Genomic DNA, 23,678 nt, shown 5'->3' with positions numbered 1-23,678 from the left:
GCAGATAGGTAAAAGTGCTCAACTCAACATTTTACAGGATTACGTTAAAATTTTAATTAAACAACTTCATTATAAATAAATAAATATCAATTTGATATAAAAACATAGTTAATGAATCAAACTTTAATATTTTATAAGTTTTAAGTTCATAATTTTTACACCAGAATATTTTTTTTTTGTAAATCTTCAATTTTCCCTGGTATCAGGATTGTGGCATCTTCTCTTTAGATCTTCATTTTTCACTACTTTATTTACTACCCCTCCAAAAGGTATGAACTTTAAAACATGAATTACTTATAATACAGACATTACCTATGCAAAACATGATTTTTATCACCTTCAATCTTATTTGTTTATAAGCTAGAAAATCAGACCTATCTGTCACATCTCTTTCAAACATTGCTAACAGTTATTTGATGTTTTATTCTATATTATTTACAACCAATATAAAGCTAAAGTTTTAATCTATTAAAATGACTTATTATATGAGGTTATGTTTTTGTAGAGAGCAATGTATTTCTTTGTTGAGTTTCAAGTTTGTTCTCATGAGAATCACACACAATAGCTCAGCTCAATTTTTACATGCTCTTATCACAGTTTGAAAGCCAAAACTACCATAGTTATAGGATGTTCCTGTCTTATTATTTCAAGTTTTTAGGATCATTAGTATAAAAAAGATGGCTTATGTTTCACTAACAGTGAAAAAGAGGAAGATCTGAGTAAGTACTATACCTCATTTATATTCTTATAAATAATAACAAATATAACAATTAGAAACTTTTTAGGTTAAATAATGAAAAATAATAATTCTTCACAAGGTATCTGTAAAAGCAGCTTGTGTTATGTGATTCAGGGTAGTATTGTAAGTTGCATGTTCGCTGAGTGATTTACGAATTGTGTGGTGGGATTATTAGCCAGGTGTAATTCAAATGTCAATAAAACTCAGTATAAATAGATATATACTGTAATGAGCTTTAAGCTATTTAAGATAAATAATTGTAATTTCCTGTTACAATATGCAGTTATTCTAGAAAAAAGTAATTTTTATTTATTTTTTAATGTTATGTGGTGATTGTAAGGTTAATAAAATCAACCACCAATGTAGAGTTATGGTACAGTTAATAACAGATAAAATAGTTTTTCTGGGAAAATATTTTTAAGTGGCTTTAGAGATTATGCAAATAAAGCCTCAACATTTTAAGATGAAGAAAAATAGTTTTAATCTTAACATAAAAATCACTTTGCACTCAGAACAGTCAACACTCCAACTATATATAATAAGAGACAAAGTTTTAAGCAAAAATACTTAATTAAAAATTGATTTTTTTGTGTACACAAAACTTAATGTATACTTAAAGCCTGCCAAAGTTTGTAAAGGTATATTAAGTACTTATACCTTCATGATTACAAGAATGTAAGATACATGAACCCACAGTGAATGTACTAACTCTCTCACTACAGGTTTGGCCCCAGGAACTGACCTTGTAACCATTTTTGTTTCATTCAATATCTTTTAATACAGTACGTCTAGCTTCACAAAATTTGGCAGCCAATTAGTAAACATTACGTGACATTTATATTAAAAAAAATAATATTTTTAATGAAGTACTTTTACTGAGATTTGTCTGAGAATATATCATTTTTTTTACTATTCTGAGTATAAAATAAATTTTAAATGAAGATTGGAATACTTTCCTTTGTTTCAAAAATTTGAGATTTTATTTGTGTAACCTCTAAAACCTCCTAAATAAACAAAACCTTTTCAGTAAAACTTTACATTTTATATGTTATTTTCTCTACCTTAACTTTGTAAAGGTTTGGTCAATTAGACTAACTTTATAACCATCAAAAGCAAGTTAGGAGCAAAATCAACGTTACTTCTTAGATGATTAAAATTTATGACACAAAACCATAAATGTTTATTCCAAATAGCTGAAATCTTATAACATATATCTACAAATATTTATTTTTCTTTTATTGACCTTTCAGCTCTGTGTGACCAACAACATGACAGAAGATTCATGCATGCACATGTAGCTTTATGTTACTGTATCTAACAGCATAAAACTAGCCTTTATATTACGTATACTCTAACCACACATTTAATAGCTAACTAAAATAATTTCTGTGAAATCCATCTTGGAAAACAGGCAGAAAAGTGCAGTCAAATTATTTTGTGAGCCAATAAAAATTAAGATCATTCCTGAATTTTGGTAACATTATGTTCTAACAATGGCTTTTATGTCAATAAAAGTATAACCTAATATTGTTAATTTATGTATTGAAAGTGTAAAATAAAGTATATAGACAATAAAATTGCAAAAATGTGTTGATTTCTTGGTCACTGTTACTTAAAGAGGTTTTGTTTTTTTATTAAAAACATGTTATATGACAGAAAATAGCTTAATTCAGATAAGAATTACATTAAAAATTTAATCAATATTTTTATTTTCACAATATATTTTATTCACTTTGCTACAGACTCAATGATCCCACATTATGTCTTAGGCTTATTATACCAATGACTACTACATTTAAAGCTTCACAGCCCTCTTACACCCCCAAAACTAAATTCATAATGGGCAGATAGTAATCAAACTATTCTATCCAGATAAGTGCATTTTAGCTTTTATGACTCCTATTTCAAGAAATAAAGCTTGATAGGGTTTTTATATAGGTCAGACAACACTGAATTCTACTGTAAATAATCAGGCTTACTAAGGTTTCTTTCAAATAATGTCATTTCATCCCTTTCTCAGCATGACTACTATGAAAACAAATAGGTTCTCTAGCAAATACACTTTGCAAAGGCTGTAATCACCATGTTGAGGAAATTCCTAGCATTCATCTGGTTATAAATACATAAGAGTGAAATATATGAATGTAAACAAGCATTTCAAATGATGGAAGAGATGAGCATGGTCAACTTGATTTGCTAAATATATCTCAGAAAACTGAAAAGATAGGAAGTTCTTAGTTTATATTCTGTTTTGTCAATGTCAGCAATTTGAATTTCTATTTCATAATAAAATATACTTTATTTATATACCAAATACACCTAATCTGAACCAAAGCTATATAACACAAAAATTGATACATGTTAATTGTTAACATTAAAAACTTAACTAATTTCAATTCTAATCTACAACTTCATACCAAATTTACTAACATACATTCATGAAATATTAGTTTTATAAAATTTTAAATTTTAAGTCTGCAAATATGATGACATGCTCTCTGACCCCTACCTATATCGAAAGGGTTAAAGCCATCAGGCTCTTTTTGAAGTGTTAACAGATAATAAACTTTCTTTATACTTTATGAATCATTTCTTTGTTTTCCATATATATTTATAAACAGATATGAGAGAAGCACTTCTATTACTACCACTCTTGGATACAAGACAAAGATGTATTTACATTAACAGGAGATTGTAGATAGACTCAGGCAAGTTTATAACACAGTTATACCTATAAATAGGTGAAATAAATTCACTGGCAAAAATTGTCAGCTATCCTTGAAAGTGATAACTACTATACCTGTGTGTCACTTTTCCTGATATTCTTAAAATGTGTGTGTGTGTGTGTGTGTCAAGCACATTTATGGAACGGAAAGGAAGTCCAATATGTATTCTACATTCTCTTGCTAACTACCTAAGCCCCATCATATACTTAATCTGGAATCCACAAAGTTGACTATCTCTCTTTAACTAAATCACAGTGATAGAAAACTAGTTGAAATCCACCATTCACTGACCATAGAAATCTACCAGAACATCACAACTTATTTTTTCAGAACTTACATAATCATAACATTAATAAAATTAAATACTTTATGATAAAAACATTTGTACCAAACTTCCAATATTTTGTTTTACTAAAAGTCAAAATTGAAGTGTTTTTGTTTTCAAATTATAAAAAGCAAGAATGCAATTCACTTCAAATTAAACTATGAGAAAGTACAAGTAAGGTAGAAGGCCATTCAGTCTTTCAAATTAAACTATGATAAAGTACAAGTAAGGCAAAAGGCCACTCAGTCTTTCAAGTCATTCATTCACTCACCAAAATCTATCATGTACCTCTCATACCTCTCCCTGCAATACAACTTGGCAAAACTTCAAACTTTAAATCTTTTCACAACTTTGTAACAAAACTTTCTGTTGAAGAATAAACATGGTTGAGATTTTTTTTTTAAATAATGTATGCAGTGCTCACATCTCTGACTAAAATCATCCTAAACACCTTAAAAGCTTAAATAGTGCAACTTGGAACCATTATTTTTCAGATATTTTCTGATACAGAAGAAGATTGTTCAAAGGTTACTAGAAAGAATTTGGGAAAATATAAACAAGTATTATTACTCTTGAATTCTGTTGTTTGAAGATAAGGTATCTGTTACCAAAGTCATTCAGCAAAGAATGTGGAAATCACCATTTAACTCTCTTATCATGGACTTCAACATCACTAACATCATCTCTGTGAAACTATAAATAATCTTTATTAAATTCTGAAATATTTTTGTGTCTTCTCTGGAATGGCTGCAGAATTTTTCACAAGAATTCCATATTACTTAATGTCTTCAAATTCTAACCTTTCACACAGTATTATTTATTTCATATTCTCAACTTTCCCCTTTACTGTACATTGATGACTTTGCTACAGTTACAATTAAGGAGATAAATACGGTTTTGCTATTTAAAACAAACAAACAAACGCCAACAACTTTGATATTCATTTGTGAAGTTTTTGAAGTTATGCTAATATGTAAACTGTAAGATCAAAACAAGTATCCTTAAAGTTTCACTGTCACAATTAGTTACAAAGTGAGTCAAATTGATCAACTTCATAATAAGAGTTAACTTTTTTTCTTCTATCCATAAAAGTTTGAAATACACAGGTTAATTAATTTGACAGTAAATTCTGGTTTTAAAGTATTTCTTTGTTTTCCTATAGAAGCTTGAAATATACTATTAAATAATATTTTTTCTGGAAACAAGTAGTCATTTTTGCTAGTTTTATGAACACTTAAATTTTACAAGACACTGCTTATGATATGTTGCCAAAATTCTTGACAAGACAAAACATTAGGTATAAAATATGTTGGTAATCTGTCAAGAATAAAGTTACTGCCAGAAAGAAAATAAACAATAAAAAACTTCCATATTCAATCTTGAGAAAAGTTATGACAACCTGGTGCAGCATTTGATAGTGTACATCATCAGGTCCGACCAATGAAGAGCCAGTTTGAGTTCTACCAGTGTAGAGGGACGATTACAGTCATATAGGCAATCAGCTCGAAAGGAAAGAGGTGATTGCTCTGCCCAAGTCTTGATGGCTAAGAAGATGGAGGAAGAAGCAGAAGTGCTAGATACCCAGCAAAAGCTTTCACCTAGAATATCAGCAATGCTCCAGGTATCAGCTACTTCATGGCCAAAGAGCAAGATCAAGAGAGGGAAAGAATTATATTGCCCACTGACCTTTCAAATCTTGTCCCTATGACTTTGGAACTGGTGGTTGAAAGATATGCTGGTTGTGAACTTAATCCAAGATTCCTTCTGGCTTTGACATCTTATCTACTGAGTACATGCATGGGCCTGCTGGAGAGTGTGGAAAACATGTTGAGGTTTTAAGAATACATTGAGCAGCTGCCTGTATAAAACAGTTACTGCTGCCACACAGTCACCTATTGATGGCAGGATCAAGTTCTGCAAGAGCAGTTTAAAAGAGGGCCAGTTTGCTTAATCCAGCTTCCACCTAGGCATGCAGATCAGGTGGCATTGACCCAGTATCTCTCAAACTTGATCACTGCCTTGTGGATTATTGTCAACCTTCCATGAAAAGTGGGAGAATAGTGAAGGGAAGCAAACTGAGAAACCAATAGCAGTAAAGGACTGACAAGGTGTATAAAAATAGTATAAGAACTGCTACTGAAAATAGAAAAGTTGTGACCAGAGAGCATATGCTCTATGGAGCAGCCCTTCCCCCAGATGGTATGATGTCCATTAAAATCCCCCAGGATTAGAAAGGGAGATGGCAACTGTTCAATGAGAGCATCAAAGTCTGATTGATCATAGATCTCTCCAGGTGACAGGTAGAGAGAACAAACAATGATTGTACGACCAAAGGAAACACAGATGGCTACAGCCTCCAAGGGTGTGTTGAGTGGCAAAGACAGGGTGAGCAAATGCTGATCAACCAATAGTGCCATCCCTCCATGCACTTGTCCATCACACAGCCTATCATTTCTGTACAAAAAAAACCCACCGAAAGGTGCCTGTATCAGTAGGTTTCAGAAATGTTTTGTGTAAGGAAAGACATACAAAGTGGTAGGAAGCAATCAGTGTTTTGATGCCATACAGATTAGAATGAAAACCTCAACAGTTCCAGTGTATCAAGATGGTCATTTTTATTTACATGTAGGTGATTTGGGTAGAAAACTCTTCTGTTTATGACCACATCTTTTTTTTCTTTACTGTCTTTATTCGAGGGAGGTCTATCGACCTCCTTGGATCAATTGGGCAGACCTTTGCTGTTGAAAGAGGATTCCAGTGATTGAGGACATGAACAATGATCATTTTGAATCTTGGGGTGGGAGAAAATGTACCTGAGGAAATGTCCATACCTGGAATCAAAGGAAGTGGATCTTGGAATTTGCTGGAATGTATGTTAGGGACAGAGATGGGTGTTGAAGTTGAATCATCAACTTTTTTAACCATGGAGGTCAAAAGGCTTTTCATTTGGTTTGAAAATGATTCTTTTGGAGGCACAGAGATCCTCTGCACTCCCACTGTAGTAGTGGAGTGAAGTGCAGCAGCATACATCCAAGATGAAATGGTGGACAGCAACTTTTGAGCCTCAGGATAAGCAACGTTATGAGTCATTTTCAAATGCTGCACCTTTTTACTTCCAACCACTTATGGCAAGAACAAAAGTATGATGGGTGAGAGCCATTTCAATTAATGCAACAAGGATCCATTTTACACTCGTAGGCATCGTGGTCCTTGCCACTGTAATGAGCACACGTCAAGGAACCATGACATGACGTCTTCGAGTGACCAAACCGCTGACACTGGATACATCTGAGAGGGTTTAGAATGTATGACCATACCCTGCAATCAAGATAACCTTCCTTGCTGGTGGCAGCTGGACATGGTGATGTAAATGTCAGAATGAGGACATTAGTTGACATCTTAATTCCATCTTTGCAAGTGGAGATATGCCTCACTACAAAAACTCCTTGGGTGGAGAAACCAGCGAGAATCTCTGATTTGGGATGTTCTTCAAATCCCTCTCAACGATAACTCCTTGTAATGAATTCAAAGTAGCATGAGGTGTAACCTCTATAGGTGTATCCCCAATTGCCTTTGAATGCAAGAGGAGTTCAGTGTTGATATGTGGATGTTTCCACCAATATGTCACCAGAGCAAAGCTTCTTCACTGACTTTGAAGAGCCAGCAAGTCCCTCTAGTCTCTTCTGAATGAGAAAGGAAAGCATCTGCCCTAAAGGTTTGTCTTAAAGAGAATGTAGGATAAGAAAATGATGTATAACAGATGTTGAAAATTTCTGCTCAGAATCTTGAAGACATGGTCATTTACCTATGGATTGTTTTTCTCACTATTTTATTTAAGCTTCTATGTGGAGGATCCATAATAAAAAAAGGAATATTTTAGTGTTCACTGACACCACCCACCATGGAGCCTGAGGAGGGGATGCACTACAATGTCAAACAAGGACACTGCAGCAACGTCAGGGTTTCGTTGGCACTATACCCAAACACTAGCATCAGATACAATGTATACAACACCTGTTGAGAACATCCAACACTGATACTTGGTTGCCCCGAGCCCAAGTGGGCCAGCCGACTGATCCAGGGAGGGACCACCCCAAGGCTGCCCGTCTACAGGAATTCAAGGCCAAAGTGGTGTGTCAGGGTTCGACTGCTCAACCTCCAGGATCCACTCCTCCCCTTCAGGGGTCACTACATGTGGCAAACATATGGGTCCCAGAGGAGGTAAACTGAAAGAACAGAACCTTCCCTGGAAGGTCTCCTCACCACATACAGGAATACACACCAAGAGGATTTAAAATGGTTGAAACAATGCCATAAGTATAGTGCATAAATAAATGTTTACATGTACATATGACATGTGGAATCCTAGAACCAATGGCTAGAACCTCATTTTCTGTTAACTCAAATTGAATATATTTTTTTGCAAATCAGATTACCTTTTTAAAAATCTGAAACAGATTCAAATTAAAATATATTGTTAGTTTTGAAAATGTAATTCAGAAAATTTGGCCCATTGAATCTCATTTTATAAATTTTGGCTGAAATGTGACTCCAAAAGTTTTGTTTGCATCTCATGTCACAAAATAGTAAAATAGATATTTCTGAGGACTTCACTGAAACATTGTAGCATTTATTATGTTTATAAAAAAAAATCCAAAATATTTACTCTATTTCTTTGTGAGTAGAGAAACATATACAATAATTTTTCTTATGAAATCTTGCTCTCAAGTAACCATTGATGCAGTCATGACTTGCTCCTTTCTTCATGCCTTGTGGCAAAGACCTTCCTGCAGTCAATCAGTTTTGTATAAATTATACTTATGAAGGAGCATTTAACAAATACTGAAGGATGACTTGATATACTTTCTTCACATAAGTTTCCTTTCTCCACCTTTATTTACAGCTTAAAGGATGACATCACACTGAATCTGTATGTTTCCTTTTAATTTTATGATCATGTAAATATGAATCCCATTTCTGAACAAAGTACATTTCACATTGTGTACTGGAAACTTTAGACAATATGTCAAAATACAATGTTAATAAAGACAAAACACAGCCCCTACAGAAATGGAACAGTTAAATCCTAATTGTTGCTAGGTGACAATGCAAAAATATCTAAATGCATCAGAGGAAAGTGTTAAGATTTATGTCACATATCATAAATAGTGGGAACAGATTATCAAATTTAATGTTAGCCAGATAATTCTTTATTTATGAGTAAAAATGATCCACCATGATTATCCCCAAAAATTCTCAGATTATTTTTGACAACTGATATACTGAAATTGAATTATCTAAGAATGACTTAAGTCTGCAGAATTTTTACCTTACTTACAGATGTAAACACTGAAGCATCTTAAAGTTGCAACAGATACTATTATTTCTACTTAAAAAAATTAAAAACTTTTTAAAGTAAGTAGCACAATTAATTATAAGACCACAAATTGAGTTGAACCTATAACAGTACATGTGCAAACACATCTTAAGCTATAAAACTGGATAAACACCATCTCAGTATATATTAACTTCAAAAACATGTACCTCCCTACTAATTTGTAGTGATGTTGGTAGACATGCAACACTGATATAAGTAATAATTATGTGCATTTACTATTATTTTGTAATAAACCATAAGCACTGAACAATACAATATTTAATAACTGAGAACACATTTACTGTAAATTTACTTATTGTTATACTGCATTACATGTTTTCAAAAGGAATGTCAAGAACTAACAATTTGCACACATGTGCATGTAAATATGGCACTCTCAACTATGTAATGTGCTGTGTCAACAAAACTGAAATATATTATACAAGCAAAAGATGCAATAATCAACTAAAGTACACTTGGAAATGTTGGAAAGAAGCCAATCATTTAACAGCAGTTTTAAACAAACAACTTTTGTGTACTTTAAAAATTAACTGGCATCCTTTTCCTCATTTTATCAATATTAGCTCAGATCCAGAACTGATCTATAGCAAAATTATTTCTCAACTTAATAATAATGTGATGTGTAGTTTTAAACATTTGTTGGATGATATATAACTAAGTATGGAAACATTTATTTTGAATACTTATGTCCTGATAGGTGAAGAACATGCCTTTAAAAAAATTAAAAATCTGAAAATAAAATGTTATACAGATACGATGACAGGCATTCAAAGATGCTAAAGAAATGTGTAGAAGAAAAGACTTCACACAACTCAGCATTGATCCTCAACAACACACTAAAAACAGTAGAAATTTGTTAAAATTACACCTTCAGTTAAATAAAAGGAACCAGAAAACAACAGGCCAATAAACCTCACAAGCATTAGAATACGATAAATTATGGAAAGTTTTATCTGAAAAAAATAAACCATACAAAAGTTGCCACTTCACTTAACATGTAGTTTGTTTTTATAAATGGAAGACTTACAACATTAAAGCTATTTTAAAAGTGACAAACGAATGGACTAATGTGATCAACTACGTGAAGGGTCTTAATGCAATTTACGAGGATTTCATGAAAGCATTTAATACTATTCCACATAAGACTGATAAGTGAGACAAAAATTTACAACACAGATTCTGAAATTATCAGATGTACAAAATATTGCAGTCAAAAAGCAACACATCTGACTAAATGAAAGTGCATCAAGTTGAATGGAGATAACAAGCAGAATACCACGAGTTAACATGCTAGGGTCATTTAGTTTACAATCTATGTGAATAATATTCCAGGCATTGTTCAGTCTACTCTATGTGCAGAAGTAAAATATAGGATATTGACATCATAAATTATATTTATCTCCATTCTGATAAGAAAGAACTACAGAAATTATCAAACAAATGGTTTTACATATTTCACTCTGACAGCTGCAAATACATTATATTTGGTCAAAGAAATGCTATCAGACACAACCATTTGTACAAGAACATCGATGTAATCAGATGAAAGATGAGTCTGAAGCAATCAGCTAATGAGTAAAATACACGTTACTCTAGATGAGGTATCTTACAAAAAATAAAACAAAGTAAGGCTAACAGTATATATAAAGATTAAAATAGCACGCAAATGAAACTTCAACTAATTCTCAGCTCCACCCTCTGAAGTTAATGCCATAGAAACCTATATTCTCTTGTTTTTTTTTTGCATTCTCGGCGATTTAAGACGACCAGATTTTAGCATTATTTAGTGAAAGAATGATAAATAAAAGTAGAACTTTAGTCACTCACACTCCAATAATCAAAATTACATATTAGTTATCATAAAAGTTGTCATTTCATGAAATATTTAGATAAATATTAGATATAATTGTTTATAATTGCAATGATTATACCAGTTAGTATTAAACTGGTCATGTCCTGAAATAGAGACCATTCTTATCCAAGTCAGTTTGCACTAGGATAAATTACTGACAATCAATTAATGTCTTTTAAAAGGTAGATATGGAATATTCTGTATGGATAAGCCCCTCTACCATCCTAGACTACTGTTTTCCTTTCAAAACAAATTTTATGCATTGTGACAAATATTTCTCAAGTAAATTTTGGTTACTAAAGAGACATAATACTGTACTCAAATATTACACTAAATAATACATGAAAGCTGTTATAAACTTTTATTTAATGAAATTTGATAAACAGAACCTCTGACTTCAAATTTTTCCACATTCATCTTTTTCCTTTCACAGGTTATTAGGATTACATTTAAATACAAAGATATCTTACAATGTCATAAAAGTTAAATGAAATAAAACACCTAAGACTTTTGCACAGAAAGGATTTAGACTTAATATGTGATAAAGAGAAATGTTATAAAATGAATGTAATATTTTATGAGAACTATACATTCTGTATTATCCATGACCATATTTTTTTATCAATGTAAAATAACTTATCAGCTGAAGATAATTTCAAAGTTTTTGTCACTTGTTTTCAATTGTAACAAAATAAACTGTAGATTATTCTATATGAACAGATTTCTCCAATCAATAAAAAATAACATACAAGACTGAAGATTATTTCAGAATCTGTGATATTTGAGAAGCTTATCAAATGTTTTAATTTGTAACAAAGAATCCTTGATTAATAAAAACAAGTTTTAGAACTTTGTTGTGCACCTGACTCTTGCCAATTTTCATCTGATCATGTCTGTCTATGTTCAATTTAAGCTCCATCTAAATGGTTGTGCACATAAAAATACCTAATAGAAGAAAAGCATTCATTTATGTAATTCCAAACAAATGGTTAAAATGTACATACCACCAAAACAAATTGTTAAAAATTTGAAGCCTCCCTCTATAGCTATCCTTTTCAATCATCTACTAATACAGCTTAAGCCTATTCATAGAGATTTTCAGATACTTTCAAAAGATGTTTTGAAACTGGTCAACTTTCTATCAAATCAACTGAAAGCTTAATGTCGACTTTGTTAGTTTACTAATAATGCTCCTATTGATATACTCAATGTAAATATAAAAAAATCAAATATTTAAAAATAATGATAATATTGAAATAACAGAAAAATTACAAAGGAGTTAAATTAATGCCAACCTTAAAGACATGAGTTATATAAAACATTAAACCCACCTACATTATACTTTAAAAGATCAAAGGATTTAAACATACAAAATCATTTACTGTATCTACAATAGTTTTGTACCAAAAACCTGGTTAAAAAAAACAAAATTTAAGGTGACCACTCTACACCATCCTAAAGTCCAATACGCTTAAAAATAAAAAAAACCCAAAGATAGCCCTAATAATTTAAATAATTATCAAGCCTTCCATTGAATTTACTACACCCATCACATCTAAACACAACCCATTTCAAAGGATACAAATAAAATTATTAGCTGGAGATGCTCCCACTCTATCAAAAATTATACTTGTGTACACTAATCCTACAATTCAATGTAAAAAAAAAAAAAATGCATCTAAACTAACAATTCCCTTAACAACCTCAATCAAATTCCCTTCTGACCTTTCTTTTTCCAAAAGAAACCACTTTGAGATTTAACCTGTTCTCATAATACAGTCTCGGAAATCAACCTAACAGCTCTCCTCTGAACCATTTCTAACAATTCAATGTCCTTCCTAAGATAAAGAGTCAAAATATTAACACAATATTCCAAATGTGGCCTAACCAGTGATCTACAGAATGAAATTTTAACATCTTTAGACTTGTGCTTGATATTTCTCTTGATTAAGGCTAAATTTTTATTTTCTTTACCTCTACTAACAGCACATTACTTAGATGACTTAAAAACACATAGAAATAAGCTCAAGTTTTTGGAAATGCATCTTTAACCAGATAATAGTAAAGATATGGACAGAACCCAAAATTATACAACAGAAGTGAAATAAATCCATTCATCTGAAAACTGCCTGGATAAAATTGGTAAAAAACAAAATATCACATTTGACTGTAATTAGTAATTTCTAACTAGAAGAAACATTGTGTGAGGTAGACAAATAAATAATCTGTAAATAGCAGCAGATCACCCTACATACAGAGGAGTAATTGTATGTAATCAGACATCTTGTGTTCTAATGTCTTGAACTTATGTAAGTCATGTTTACAACCAATACATAATCTCTTAATATACTTCTGATATTTCTTACATCAGTAAGCATGCTACATACAACAACCAATATTTGAAGTTTTTAAACATACACAACTTTCTTGTATGATATTTTTGCTGTACTGTGCAAGATCCATAACTATAAAAATTATTTTCTATTCTCTATGAAAATTAAAATGTCATTAAATTTGAAATTAATGAGATACATATGTCACTGGTCTATACTTAAGCCAAACATTAATCCAATTTGAACTACAAACACAAGTCATGAAAATGTCACAATGAGACTCAGTGTTGCTATCATCTATATACAGAATCAACCAAATCCTTCTGAGCTGTATCAATAAACCAGAAACTTTCATCAGAGAGAAGTTCTGATCCAAATGGAGGAATAAGGTTCAACATTTTATAAACTACAAACCCATAAAGAGAATTATAAAATGGAAAGGAGAAGTTTTCTATACCACAATGAAAAAATGCAAAAAACTAAACTCTTAAGAGATACCAAATGTTTAATATTGTGTGTTATATTTTTAACACACTCAAATACTCAGCAAAGAATTTAAAACTTTAGAAATATTCAGACCTGTATCTTTCTTTTTTTAAAATACCACCATAAACTTCTCACCTAAACTATGCTGTCCTTTTAAATTGTTGTACCTCACGGGCATATTTCTGTAGCACTTAATGTGACTTCACTTAAGTATAATACAACAATTGGTTATATTTATTAACAAAATTTAAAAGGTTTTATTGTCTGTTAAAAACAAAAATAACAAATTTACAGAATTTTAAAATTACTTTAATGTGTTTTTTATATTTATAAAACAGCCTGTGTAAGTAAAATTAATGCTGATCCATAATAATTCATACAACTAACACTGCTATACGTATTAAAATATCTGGAGAAATTACTGAACTAAGTTTAAGCAAGCATCACATTAAACTGTTGTCATTATATTTATTCTCTAAGGTACAAATCAAAAGCTAATAAAAAGTTACTAGATATATTTTTGCATATTATCTGATACAAACAATAGTACTTATTCACTATTATAGCACCATATATTTATGTTGTACGTATAAATTACAATGGAAAATACTAACAAAACTGGAAAAAATAAAATTTTCTTACTTTATTTTTACAATAATTTAACTCTGAATATAATTAATAATCATTTGAATACATACACACACAGCTACAAATTATAATGCCAAAAATCAGGAATAAGCATATTAACTTATTTTTCATTACTGGAAATTATACCACATGTTACATTTAAATTATACTTATAATGAACACTATCACTAGTAAGTTTGTAATTTTAAATACTTTGACTTAAGAAAATTTTAAAAAATACAGTTAAAATTTACGTACATAATAACAGAAAGATAATCATCGTATACAAAATTAAACAACTTATCGTAACGTAGAATAAAAAGGTATCTTACCTTTGTATATAATTCCTTAGTTGTCATCCTTTTGGTGGTAATAATCTAATATATATTTAACTAATAACATTAACAGCAACTTCCAGGCCCAAATGAACTTTTACGTTTTACCTAACTTAGGCTTAAGCTCACGTCACTCCTGAGACAAATGACCTTTTCTTTTTAATATTATAACCTTTATCACTAACTGACTAATTATTACTACAGTACACTATATACAAAAATACGAACAGCTGATTCCTGTGAAATAAAAGACTGAAACTTTGCTGCAACAGTATCTTGAGTGGATATTAAAGCTAAATATTGGTGTTAAACTATTATTATAATTGAAATCTTTGTCACTCAAGCACCGTAACCGGTTAGATTTACCGGCCGGCCGTTATGTCATTAAGTTCACATACAAATATTAACTAATTCTAAACATGTTATCTGACGAGTATGTCAACAATCAGCAGTATAACTCCTTCTTTCGATGTTACTCATGTTGATGACGATGACACAATAAATATTAGGGCGTAAATAGCTGATCTCTCGTACGCCATTGAAGGTACCAACTCATCGTAGCTATTTGTGCAGTTAAAATTGAATCAGGAGATGAAATAGCGACCACAGAAGCTACCGCATTGATTCAAAAGCGCTACCTGTTGACGATTAATATAATGTAAAAAATATTTTCAGTTTCTGCAGGAAATGAGGAATCCTATTAAACTATTCGTATTATTACAAAATATTTTAACTTATAGTTCTTATAAGATTTTACAGTAACATAATGTTTATTCTATTACTTTGGATAATTGTTACTTCTAAACATTAATTGGGCTGATTTGCACATTGATTAATTATTTTTTAACGTTACTGCTTAAACACCGAAAGTTAGCAAAATATCAGAAAATGAGTAGGTTAAAGAATAATTACAATAACAGTTTACAGTAAATGCTGTTTTCTAAACACATTCTTCTTTATTGTTTACTGTAGGAGACAAAAGATAGATTTAAAAATGATATTGCTTACACACGTCTAACTTCAACCAGCAACAGGTATATTAAAAGGAATATAAAGAGAAAAAACATCTGCGGTTAACTTATTTCCATAATAAATATTATTTTAAAATTATACTAGCCTCCTAGTGGTTAGGAAATAATTTCAAGATCTGTGAGGTTAAAAATCCGATAGGCTAAACACTTGACAACAAAATAATTGGTACTATGGTTGAAATATAATTCATTTCTTATTTACAAGCATTTAGAGCACAGAGTTAAAATTTGTAACTTTCAAGTTTTTAGATCCTTCAAAATTCCTTGAAAAAGTAAGATTTTGCGGTGAAGTGGTGAAATAATAAATTAAATAGAAAATGTAGCTCGAAAGTTAATACACTAGGCGTTTCACAGAAGATACAAATTTACGGCTCAAAAGATACACAAAACACGCACTGCGCTTTCATGTTTGTTTGTTTTGCGAATTTCGCGCAAAGTTACACGAGGACTATCGGCGTTCGCCATCTCTAACTCAGCAGTGTAAGACTAGAGGGAAGACACCAAGTCATCACTACCCACCGTTAATCCTTGGGCTACTTTTTACCAACGAAAAGTGGGATTGATCGTATTTGTATAACACCCCGACGGCTGAAAGGGCGAGCATGTTTAGTGCGACGGGGATTCGAACCTACGACCCTCAGATTTCGAGTCGAGAGCCTTATACCACCTAGCCGTGCCGGGTCAATACGTAACTATCTGAATATGGTAAGCTTAAATATTATTTCGATATCAGTCAAAATTGGAAGAACAGACTGGCCAAGTTCTATTCCAGCATTAGATATATTACGCGAATTTAAGAAGTACATGTCTTAAAGTATTTTTAAATAAAAAAGCAAAACAAATGTGTGTGTGTTTTTCTTATAGCAAAGCCACGTCAGGCTATCTGCTGAGTCCACCGAGGGTACAAATGTTAAATGAGATCTATCGTTTGAGTAGTTAAGTAAAAGTCATAACGATGAACTTAAATTGTTGCAAGAGACAAATCAATTGCTGTCTTTATTTACTAAGCAAGTGATGTTAGAAATGTCTAGAAATTAATTTATGAAATATCATTCTCAAACATGAAAAGACACTATTATGCACGTTTAGCATAATAACCATGGCAGTAGGGTTAAGTGTGGGTCAAACTGTTTCAGATTCTGTTTATTGTTTCGAAATTTGATATTTAAATTTTTAGCTGCATAATCTTTGTCAAGATATTTTAAGCACACAGGACTTCATGAAACTTAGTGTACATATTTAATTTTTATTTTTAGTAGCACCTACAGAGTTAAAAGTTGTATTTACATTTACCATATAGTGTAACAACTAAATGAAATTAATTCAAAACTTTTGTTATAAATATATATATTTTAAACTATTAGTCTTCTTAAGTTTCTAGACGTTACTCTTTGTTGTAATGCCGATAATTTTAAATTTATACAGAATGCCATTTAAACTGCACGTGATAGAAAAAGTTTTTGGAAATATAAAAAATTTAGTTAGAAAGTATCCGTGATGACGAGAAAACCCATTTGTAGAGAAAATTATATATGTAAAAATGGCTGGTGTGGGTAGAGAAAGCACTATACCAGCCGTTTTTACATATATAATTTAGTAAGAAAGATATTTTAAAAACAGTTTTGGATTTTATCTTCTGTTCAATGCAGACGGTAACACGTGTAACAGAAAGTCGATAAGATTACTTTGTCCAACTTCGTTTCTTTGTTTTCCACAATAATCAAAACATTTTAAAATTCATTAACTGAAATATATTTAAACAAAACTACACATATATCACAAACATAGACAACAACGCGAAATCTTCCGTATTTAGAATTAAAAACATTATATCCTATCCATTAAATCAAAATTTTAATAATTCTTGTGTTTTAATTTGAGCAATGATTAATTTACTGTTATTTTTCTTTTTAGCTACTTTTCTCATAAAAATAAAAAGTAAAGGGGTATGTGTTTTTTAAAAGCAAAGCGATATTGGACTATCTGTTGTGCCTACTGACGGAATGGAACTCCCTTATTTTAGCGTTGTAAATCCGAAGACTTACTACCACTATCCCAGAGTAGGACTGAAAAAGTAAAGGAAAAAAAAATAAAATAGATTGATTTTTTTAGAATTCTATAGTAATTTTTACAATGTTTTTTTTCTACTACTAATATATTTAACATTTTAAAGGATTTATCGACCTAATCTTCCTAAATTAAGGGCAATAATTAATGCAATTAACAATTTAATTTTCAAAATTATCAGGTAAAACATTTACTTTTATATATTGTGAAATATTGATTAAAAGTTAATAATTTATGAAGTTTTGATGTATGTTTTTGTTTCTTGAATTAAACACAAAACTACATAATAGGCACGCTGTGCTCTTCCCACCACGGGTATCGAAACCCGCTTTTTAGTTTTATGAGTCCACAGACATACCGCTAAGCCACTGCGGGGAATCAGGTTTTGAGAAAAAGAGAAAACATAAATAAAAAACGTCATTTCTAGTAATTAATTTTAAATATAAAATATTTAATGACTACAGATTTCTAAAATTATTCACCAGTCTATAAAAAAATAATTTTCTTTTTGAAAAGCTAAAGTATACTCTAAGCTATAAAAATAAAATTCCGATTGGAACACTGTTATATAATTATAATTTTTTAAAAACTAATTTAAATATAGATCAAGTAAACGATTTATCTTGTATATGTAAAAATAGTATTTTTAAAAATACTTTAAAGAAATATTTAAAAATTTTTTGTAAACATATCGTCACTGATAACTTCGAAATTATAAAATAAATTATTTTTTAAAATTATTCAAAATTATCTCAATACAGAACTGCAACAAAAATTTAATAAGCAAGATATTCTAATGTCTATTGAAAACAACATTATGTATAATACATTTTGGAATTTAATAATATTACAATTTAGAATGGAAGTTTTGTGTATTTAACAAAATAAGATTCAAATTAATTTATATAAATTTAAATAAATTCCATATAAATATAACATTTACCAATAAAGAAATAAGATCCAAGAACTACAAGAAAAATAAATTTTTGTTCTCATAAATAAAGCTATGCCCGGCATGGCCAGGTGGTTAAGGCACTCGAGTCGTAATATGAGGGTCCCGGGTTTGAATCCCGGTCATACCAAACATGCCTTTTCAGCCGTGGGTGTGTTATAATGTAACGGTCAATTCCATTATTCGTTGGTAAAAGAATAGCCCAAGAGTTGGCGGTGGGTGGTGATGACTAGCTACCTTCCCTCTGGTCTTAAATTGCAAAATCAAGGACGGCTAGTGCAGATAGCCCTCAAGGAGATTTGGGCGAAATCCAAAGGATAACGCTAATTGCAATTTTGGATTCATTTGTAAAAAGTGTTATGCACGACTTATGATAAATGAAATTAATAGTATGCAAAAATTTAAATTTATCAGCCAGTCTGCGGATACAGTAATAAATTCATTGTAAATTAAATTCTTTTTTTTCAGATTTACTCTGTGTTATTCCTAAATTGACATTTACCCAGTTAAATTTAGATTTACTTCCAGTTCAGTGAAAACAATTATTAAACAATTGATCGTTGTATTATTAAAACAACTTACATACTTAATATTTCACTCCACCCTCACTGAGACAGTTTGGTTTGAATTTCACGCGAAGCTACACGAGGGCTATCTGCACTAGCCGTCCCTAATTTAGCAGTGTAAGACTAGAGGGAAGACAGCTAGTCATCACCACCCACCGCCAACTCTTGGGCTACTCTTTTACCAACGGATTGCCCGTAACATTATAACGCTCCCACGGCTGAAAGGGAAAGCATGTTTGGTGTGACAGAGATTCGAACCCGCTACAGTCGGATTACGAGTCAAGCGTCTTAACCATCTGGCCATGCCGAGCTGTTGGGACAGCGGTAAGTCTAAAGATTTACAACGTTAACATCAGGGATTCGATTCTCCTCCGTGGACACAGCAGATAACCCAATGTGGCTTTGTTATAAGATAAATATGCATACAAACCCAATATTTTATTTGATGTAGTTAATAATATCAATAGTAAGGGCAATAAATAGTTTTTGGATAATAAAAATAATCAATTCATTTTAGAATACTTAAATAATTGTGAACTAGTGAAGTTTTTTAAACATTTGATTTTACCTTTCTGTATACGACAGTTCCGCCGAAAGATTTAAATTTTTGTATTTTTAATAATTATATATTTTTAATAATCAGGTATTTAAACAAGTAATTTGAATTCCAATGGTAACTAACTATTCTATTTGAATAGCAAATTTGTATTTTTATTTTATGAAAATGAAATTTATTGAAATCCGGATATTTTTGTCATAACTTACAGATATTTTTTGTTTGTTTGTTTGGGAATTTCGCACAAAGCTACTCGAGGGCTATCTGTGCTAGCCGTCCCTAATTTAGCAGTGTAAGACTAGAGGGAAGGCAGCTAGTCATCACCACCCACCGCCAACTCTTGGGCTACTCTTTTACCAATGAAATAGTGGGTTTGGCCGTCACATTATACACCCCCACGGCTGGGAGGGCGAGCATGTTTAGTGCGACGCGGGCGCGACTTACAGATATATAGACGTCAAACTGAAGTACCCATTTATCGTCCAGGTTATTAGCTTAAAACGATGTGTGGGTGGAAGCTATAATAAGTAACACAAGTATACTAACTTTCGCATTATTTATGTATAACACATTATAATAATTTTCACTATTACCTCACCAATAGCTTTGTATGAGCTTTAAGAACTCAATATATATTTATGTAAAACATGAAATACACTTATGGAAAGGTAAGGGTGACTTTGTAGGAAAAGTTAGCGGACGAAGAAATGGCAGTAGGAGATGCTTTCTTTATCTTTTTTTAAACACCCAGTTTTTAGTGATCTGCGATGTTTCACGTTATCAACTATTAGACAGTCATTGGCCGCAGAAGTTACTTGTGGGCCGAAGCTGAAAGGTCACTGGTAAAAGTAGGACATTGGTATAACTTGATAAACGTGTTCTCAAGGCGGCTGGTATGGGTATTAAAACTTTCATTAAAATAAAGTTCAGAACAACGTTTCGACCTTTTTACGTCATTTTCAGGTTTTAATACCCATACCAGCCGTCTTGAGAATATATTTTTACTTCAAGTAGGTTTCTTGTCATCACAAGCTCGATAAATGGGTCTTCATATCCGTCTTATGGTGGGTATTTGAGTAAAAAACTTTAACTGAGTTTATGCATTCAATAATGAAAGTCATATTTTAGAATATTCTTTTATAGAGAGTGCTAACACACTCTCTTGTATATGGATACACACATAAGCTGTTTGTGTGCCATACCTCCACATTGTGTGTATGTTGTGTTGTAGAAAATGTAACAAAATTTTTAAGCTTAAAGACATGGCGTCATCTATGAATGTAACTGACGTTTGTTTGTTTTGAATTTCGCGCAAAGCTATAGGAGGACTATTTGCGCTACCCGTCCCTAATTTAGCAGTGTAAGACTAGAGGAAAGACAGCTAGTCACCACCGCACACCGTCAACTCTTTTATCAACGAATGGTGGGATTGACCGTCACATTATAACGTTCCCACGGCTGAAAGGGCGAGCATGTTTGGTGCGACGGGGATTTAAACCCGCGACCCTCAGATTACGAGTCAAACGCATTAACCCAACTGGCCATGCCAGGCCGTAATTGACATTCATTTAAGTAAAAAATAATGAATGCTCAATAACAGCAATGATAGGAGATAGAGGGGGTTGTTAACCCTTGTTCTAAACTGTCATTCTACAAGGTTTTGTGCAGTGACCTGCTAGTAGTTAGATACCATACTCATATATATATTGCATTCTAAATACGGGCGGCATGGGTATTTAAACTTTCAATTAAAATAAAGTTTGTTTTTTGAATTTCGTGCATAGCGACTCAAGGGCTATCTACACTATCACCGCCAACTCTTTTACCAAACAATAGTGGGATTGACCGTCACATTATAACACCCCTATGGCTGAAAGGGCGATTTAGTAAGCCGATTGTTATTTGGATCAAAGCTATATATACATTATGATTACAAATAGCTACCGTGCAAATAATGGTTGAAACACTACTATAGAAAAGCATTCATGGTATTTGATAATTGAATCTTAATTAAACAGTATCAAATCATTTTGTAATTAGTAGAAAATAAAATTAAAGGTAATTTTCACACGGCTCATTCATTGAAGTTACCAATGGCAGTTTCCTTGTTATGAGACGAGACTTTGTTGGATGGATTACAAGTTTGCGTGTTGTCCGCTTGAATCCAAATAGCTTAGTCCGTTACGATTTTAAAATCACACGTTATTTAAAAACCCACTGACCGTAACGTAAAATCATCGTTAGTGTTAAAACTGGTAAGCACATTAAGAATGATAACATCACGCTTTTCATTGAGCAGGTCAAACTAACGATAGAATATAACCAGTCTTTGTTACCAATTGAAAGTCTACATTGGATTTGGGAACGATGTTAGGCAGATAAAAAAAAATGTACTTATAACTCAACTTATGATATCCCATATATATTACTTTGTACATATTAAAACTGAAAACCATTTTCACTTATTTGACTAACTCATTAAGTAATTCAGGTCTTTTTCTAAAGTATCTCCATCTTCTTCAGAGCCAGCAAAACCGGAAATTTTAATATAATTAATATCATTAAATAATTCGTTGACCATTCTGTAATCTATGCGATTCGTGTAAATCAAATAAAAGCAACACACAACCGATTATCTGTGCTCTGTCAATCGCAAGTGTCGAAACTCGATCTCTAGGATAAGCCCTCATGATTACCTCTGAACTGGAAGAAGGGGCTTATCACAATAATAGTTCTGCAACGATTTATCATATTTCTAGCTTTTTAACATAGATATTCGAAGTTAAAAAACGTCTTTCTATCTTCAATAGAACCGATTTTTTACCGCGTTAATATGAGAATTTAAATTGATTTCTCTATTTTCTCAATATGAGAAAACATCACAGAGGTATGCATTTTTTAAGAAGCTATTTGTTAATTCATAATTAAGTTGGTTAGTTTGAAAGTAAGCTACATTTCAAGTTATGTAATTAATTTCCTTTAAATTTTACATCCAAAGATATTTATAATAAGTGTACCCAAACGATGAATCAAAGCATTCTAATCATTGTAAAGTTTTGGTTTTTTTGACACAGCATAATGATTAATTAGGTACACTAGCATTAAACTCATTGGGTAATTTTTAGTTTTGACTTGTGAAGGTGGTTTGCTTTGATCATATGTTATTAGTAATTTAGATATCTAATTTATTAAGATGTAATTAGTACTGGGCAATTAATTCAATTAATCAATATTCTGTGACTCTCAGTAAGTGTCACATAAAATAACTGTTTAACAAAAATTATAATTAAATTGATTAATATGACAAATAATCAACTGTCTGAAATTAGTGTTCACAATTATTAACACTTTTGATTATTTAAACTATATAACTAATCAAAATATTACTATAAAGATTTCAGGTTATTATTTTTGATTATATAAAAGTTGTCCAGTTGTGTCATAACTTAAAAAACAAATCAACAAATAAAAATTAGTGTTTATGATTATTACTATTTTCAACCACACCAACCATCAAAGTCTCCTGTGAGAATAACCACTGAATGTAATTGATTAATGGGATGAACAGCTAATATATTACTAGATTCTATTAACATACAACTCTTGGTGAAACAGTGTGTAATTTCATGAATGAAAATGTTCATGATGTGGATTAATTTCCATACTATCATTAAAATAAACATTA

The 23,678-nt window shown here is 31.4% G+C and overlaps 1 protein-coding gene across 3 annotated transcripts in view; it reads right to left on the bottom strand.

Annotated features, from left to right (window-relative positions):
* didum (dilute class unconventional myosin) overlaps positions 1 to 15,362 on the bottom strand; it is a 111,446-nt gene extending 96,084 nt beyond the window's left edge. For 2 of the 3 annotated variants that reach the window (XM_076500207.1, XM_076500208.1), the window contains exon 1: positions 14,819 to 15,362. In XM_076500207.1, the coding sequence (XP_076356322.1) occupies positions 14,819 to 14,845 (27 nt within the window). In that variant the 5' untranslated portion in view covers positions 14,846 to 15,362. Of the gene's footprint in view, positions 1 to 12,765; positions 12,879 to 14,818 lie in introns of all 3 variants that reach the window. The other variant, XM_076500209.1, reaches the window with a different exon arrangement.
* Between the last annotated feature and the right edge of the window lie 8,316 nt (positions 15,363 to 23,678).

Source organism: Tachypleus tridentatus, chromosome 4, assembly GCF_004210375.1.
Source record: "Tachypleus tridentatus isolate NWPU-2018 chromosome 4, ASM421037v1, whole genome shotgun sequence".
Lineage (NCBI taxonomy): Eukaryota > Metazoa > Arthropoda > Merostomata > Xiphosura > Limulidae > Tachypleus > Tachypleus tridentatus.
This window is presented reverse-complemented; position numbering and strand designations above follow the sequence as displayed.